Source organism: Cydia fagiglandana, chromosome 12, assembly GCF_963556715.1.
Source record: "Cydia fagiglandana chromosome 12, ilCydFagi1.1, whole genome shotgun sequence".
NCBI lineage: Eukaryota > Metazoa > Arthropoda > Insecta > Lepidoptera > Tortricidae > Cydia > Cydia fagiglandana.
The window spans coordinates 20,231,772-20,237,174 of NC_085943.1; the positions used below are offsets into that span (position 1 = coordinate 20,231,772).

Sequence of the window (5,403 nt, forward strand, 5' to 3'; positions counted from 1 at the left end):
CCTGCGTGGGCGGGCGCGATGGGTAATCAACGCGCCCACTGAGGTGAAGGGGTGATTTCCCCTAGAGTCGGGTCCGAGTCCGGACAGCCGCTGGCGAGGTTGCGGAAGAGTACTTCGGCGTTCCTGGGACCTCGCCATATAGCAGCGAGGCGGCAACAGAGGGGTTTTAGTGGGTAAACCTGGGGTCTCATTAGCCCACAACAGGGAGTCCCACATAACCATCCCGGCCCGTCCCCGCGCCGGGTGGTATGCGTAAAGCATTTCCCCTCTTAAAAAAAAAAAAAAAAAAAAAAAGGTTAGGTTAGGTTAGGTTAGGTTAGGTTAGGTTAGGTTAGGTTAGGTTAGGTTAGGTTAGGTTAGGTTAGGTTAGGTTAGGTTAGGTTAGGTTAGGTTAGGTTAGGTTAGGTTAGGTTAGGTTAGGTTAGGTTAGGTTAGGTTAGGTTAGGTTAGGTTAGGTTAGGTTAGGTTAGGTTAGGTTAGGTTAGGTTAGGTTAGGTTAGGTTAGGTTAGGTTAGGTTAGGTTAGGTTAGGTTAGGTTAGGTTAGGTTAGGTTAGGTTAGGTTAGGTTAGGTTAGGTTAGGTTAGGTTAGGTTAGGTTAGGTTAGGTTAGGTTAGGTTAGGTTAGGTTAGGTTTTTTTTTTTTTTTTTTTTTTTTTTTTTTTTTTTTTTTTTTTTTTTTTTTTTTTTTTTTTTTTTTTTTTCCTATGCTTCTACCTCCAACATGATCGGAGCCTGTATTTTCTGGTTTCTCTTTCATGCCAGTTCTCGCTTATTTGCTTCTCGCACTTTCATTCTACATACAATTCTTTCTTGCATTCATCATCTTTCGTACTTTTTTGTGGGTGGGATTCCCACCTATATCTCTATCTCTATCTATACTATATATATTCTATTTATTTATTTATTTTCATTTCTCATGAGATTCGGGATGGGTGGGTGAATCAATTTCAACACATATCTTTTATTGTTTTACAGTTTTGTCACATTTCTTACATCTATTTCCCTTAAACTATATTTGTTACATGTTCTTAGTACTATTTTTTATTTCATTATATAAAGTTTTATGCTTAACATTAATATAATCATTATATTATGTAAACATAATTTATGAGCTCTCGTTTCGTTTTGCTACTTGTTTACAAATTTTTTCACAATAGTTTAAGAATTCCTCTCTGTTAGCTGATGTTATTAACTCTTTCATATTTGCTAGTTTTAAGTTTAAGTTTAATTTCATTTCCAGGTCAAACCGCATTTGGTCATGGACAGGACACTCCAGCAAGATATGCGGCACCGTCTCCCTGACTGCGGGGTCACATATGCACGACGGGCTCTCTTTACATTTAAATCGATGTAGGTATTCCGAGAACCCGCCGTGGCCCGTCATCAGTTGGGTTCTTATACCTGTTGGCTGTATTTTCCGTACCATTTTGTAGGCATTTACTGCGTCCGGGAAAAATAATTTTGTTCCAGAGGCGGTGTCGCTATCGACATATCTCCGGTTCCATTCCTCAATCGTTGCCGTTCGAATGGCTCGCTTTACGAATGAAACCGGACACCTGTCGTAATTTGGTTTTCGCTTTGACCCAACGGCGGCCTCCTTTGCCAACACATCCGCCCTCTCGTTCCCTTCCAGTCCGGCGTGAGCCTTTATCCAGTGCAAGGTTACCATTTTGCCCTGCCGGGATGAGGTTCGAAGGTTATCCCTGGCTTCTACTGCTAGAGGGTGGAAACATTTTCGATTTTGGATTGTTTGGAGGGCCGCCATTGAGTCACTGTAAATTCCAAATGTCTTTTCCCTGCTCGCTGTGATCTCTCTCGTAGCTTTGCACAGCGCCAAGAGCTCAGCCTGGTAGACTGTGCATTGTTCGGAGAGAGCAAGTTTGTGGGCTTTGATCTCAGTTTCGCCTTTCCATATGGATAACGCGGCCCCAACCTTGCCCCCAATCTTGCTCCCATCCGTAAAGATGCGAACTTGGTAATTACTGTAGCTGTCTACTTGTTGTTGGTCTACCAGACTTATGACTTCCAGGTCGCTGTGCTCAGCCGGGTGGGGTGCTTCCATGGCCGAAGACATCCGTTCTACCTCCCGATCTAGCAGTGCCGACTGGGGCACTCCTTTCTTTGCCTCGTACAAAGAAGCCGCCTCTTGAACTCTGAGGTCTAATGGGAGCATCCCAGCGAGCAGCAGTGCTGAGTTTAATGAGACTGTTCTATATGCCTTGCATATCTTTTGGGCAAAACCTCTTTGTACGGTGTTAAGCTGTTTTATCACTCCCAGTTTTTTGGCGGCGGGTGCCCACGCGCTTGCGGCATATAGAACGACCGGCTCCACTGCCGCCGTGTAAATAGTGCGGATGACCTCCGGGTGCAACCCCCAGCTTACACGGGCCGTCCGGGCCAACTTTTTATACATATTAAGAGCCTTCCTACAGACGCCCGCCACATGCTGGTTGAATGTTAGCTTGTGGTCGATGGTGAGGCCCAGTATTTTTATTTCGTTTGACATGGCTATGTTCACCCCGCCCATGCTCAGGCGTGGTGCATCGAATTTTAGTTTTCTAGTAATTACCATTGCGCATGTTTTGTGTGGAGCAAATTTCAGTTTGTGGTCGATGCCCCACGTCCGAACATGTTCGAGGGTCGCATTTGCCTGCGTTTCTATGTCTAGGGCCGTGTCGCCATCGAAAATCAACACCACATCATCCGCGAACGCCTGGCAGAAGACTCCGTTCTGCTCCAGTTTTCTCAGCAGAGGGTCCAGGAGGAGATTCCACAGAATGGGTCCCCCTATGGATCCCTGGACACACCCCTTGTTTGTGCCTTTGTTATATTCTTGTCCAGCGTATCTCACTGTTACTTTCCTATTTTCTAGATAGCTGTCGATGGTCCGTCTCAAGTTCATCGGGCAGTCTTCTTCTGACAGTCTCGTTTTTATGGCAGGCCACCATGCGCTGGGTTAGGTTAGGTTAGGTTAGGTTAGGTTAGGTTAGGTTAGGTTAGGTTAGGTTAGGTTAGGTTAGGTTAGGTTAGGTTAGGTTAGGTTAGGTTAGGTTAGGTTAGGTTAGGTTAGGTTAGGTTAGGTTAGGTTAGGTTAGGTTAGGTTAGGTTAGGTTAGGTTAGGTTAGGTTAGGTTAGGTTAGGTTAGGTTAGGTTAGGTTAGGTTAGGTTAGGTTAGGTTAGGTTAGGTTAGGTTAGGTTAGGTTAGGTTAGGTTAGGTTAGGTTAGGTTAGGTTAGGTTAGGTTAGGTTAGGTTAGGTTAGGTTAGGTTAGGTTAGGTTAGGTTAGGTTAGGTTAGGTTAGGTTAGGTTAGGTTAGGTTAGGTTAGGTTAGGTTAGGTTAGGTTAGGTTAGGTTAGGTTAGGTTAGGTTAGGTTAGGTTAGGTTAGGTTAGGTTAGGTTAGGTTAGGTTAGGTTAGGTTAGGTTAGGTTAGGTTAGGTTAGGTTAGGTTAGGTTAGGTTAGGTTAGGTTAGGTTAGGTTAGGTTAGGTTAGGTTAGGTTAGGTTAGGTTAGGTTAGGTTAGGTTAGGTTAGGTTAGGTTAGGTTAGGTTAGGTTAGGTTAGGTTAGGTTAGGTTAGGTTAGGTTAGGTTAGGTTAGGTTAGGTTAGGTTAGGTTAGGTTAGGTTAGGTTAGGTTAGGTTAGGTTAGGTTAGGTTAGGTTAGGTTAGGTTAGGTTAGGTTAGGTTAGGTTAGGTTAGGTTAGGTTAGGTTAGGTTAGGTTAGGTTAGGTTAGGTTAGGTTAGGTTAGGTTAGGTTAGGTTAGGTTAGGTTAGGTTAGGTTAGGTTAGGTTAGGTTAGGTTAGGTTAGGTTAGGTTAGGTTAGGTTAGGTTAGGTTAGGTTAGGTTAGGTTAGGTTAGGTTAGGTTAGGTTAGGTTAGGTTAGGTTAGGTTAGGTTAGGTTAGGTTAGGTTAGGTTAGGTTAGGTTAGGTTAGGTTAGGTTAGGTTAGGTTAGGTTAGGTTAGGTTAGGTTAGGTTAGGTTAGGTTAGGTTAGGTTAGGTTAGGTTAGGTTAGGTTAGGTTAGGTTAGGTTAGGTTAGGTTAGGTTAGGTTAGGTTAGGTTAGGTTAGGTTAGGTTAGGTTAGGTTAGGTTAGGTTAGGTTAGGTTAGGTTAGGTTAGGTTAGGTTAGGTTAGGTTAGGTTAGGTTAGGTTAGGTTAGGTTAGGTTAGGTTAGGTTAGGTTAGGTTAGGTTAGGTTAGGTTAGGTTAGGTTAGGTTAGGTTAGGTTAGGTTAGGTTAGGTTAGGTTAGGTTAGGTTAGGTTAGGTTAGGTTAGGTTAGGTTAGGTTAGGTTAGGTTAGGTTAGGTTAGGTTAGGTTAGGTTAGGTTAGGTTAGGTTAGGTTAGGTTAGGTTAGGTTAGGTTAGGTTAGGTTAGGTTAGGTTAGGTTAGGTTAGGTTAGGTTAGGTTAGGTTAGGTTAGGTTAGGTTAGGTTAGGTTAGGTTAGGTTAGGTTAGGTTAGGTTAGGTTAGGTTAGGTTAGGTTAGGTTAGGTTAGGTTAGGTTAGGTTAGGTTAGGTTAGGTTAGGTTAGGTTAGGTTAGGTTAGGTTAGGTTAGGTTAGGTTAGGTTAGGTTAGGTTAGGTTAGGTTAGGTTAGGTTAGGTTAGGTTAGGTTAGGTTAGGTTAGGTTAGGTTAGGTTAGGTTAGGTTAGGTTAGGTTAGGTTAGGTTAGGTTAGGTTAGGTTAGGTTAGGTTAGGTTAGGTTAGGTTAGGTTAGGTTAGGTTAGGTTAGGTTAGGTTAGGTTAGGTTAGGTTAGGTTAGGTTAGGTTAGGTTAGGTTAGGTTAGGTTAGGTTAGGTTAGGTTAGGTTAGGTTAGGTTAGGTTAGGTTAGGTTAGGTTAGGTTAGGTTAGGTTAGGTTAGGTTAGGTTAGGTTAGGTTAGGTTAGGTTAGGTTAGGTTAGGTTAGGTTAGGTTAGGTTAGGTTAGGTTAGGTTAGGTTAGGTTAGGTTAGGTTAGGTTAGGTTAGGTTAGGTTAGGTTAGGTTAGGTTAGGTTAGGTTAGGTTAGGTTAGGTTAGGTTAGGTTAGGTTAGGTTAGGTTAGGTTAGGTTAGGTTAGGTTAGGTTAGGTTAGGTTAGGTTAGGTTAGGTTAGGTTAGGTTAGGTTAGGTTAGGTTAGGTTAGGTTAGGTTAGGTTAGGTTAGGTTAGGTTAGGTTAGGTTAGGTTAAGGGTACGTCCTTCGGTAGATTTGACTCAAACTCGGTATATAAGGGTTTCTTAAGGAGATCTAAATTCTGAACCCCCCTTTAGGGGTGGAAATCCCCCCCCTTCTGGGACCTCCCATACAAATTTTTCAGTTTTTATTTTTTTTAAATTAAAGTTACAAGACTATATGATTGGATTTGGGGTTGAACAAAAGATATTAAAATTTTACAGAAACGGTTTTTTTTTCATCTCTCTAGCTCTAAAAA

General features: G+C 42.7%; 1 protein-coding gene across 1 annotated transcript; it reads right to left on the reverse strand.

Annotated features, from left to right (window-relative positions):
• Nucleotides 1-1,105: 1,105 nt before the first annotated feature.
• Nucleotides 1,106-2,902, reverse strand: LOC134669402 (uncharacterized). Its single transcript, XM_063526927.1, has one exon. It carries the CDS (start codon nt 2,900-2,902, stop codon nt 1,106-1,108), a length of 1,797 nt encoding a protein of 598 aa, XP_063382997.1.
• Between the last annotated feature and the right edge of the window lie 2,501 nt (nt 2,903-5,403).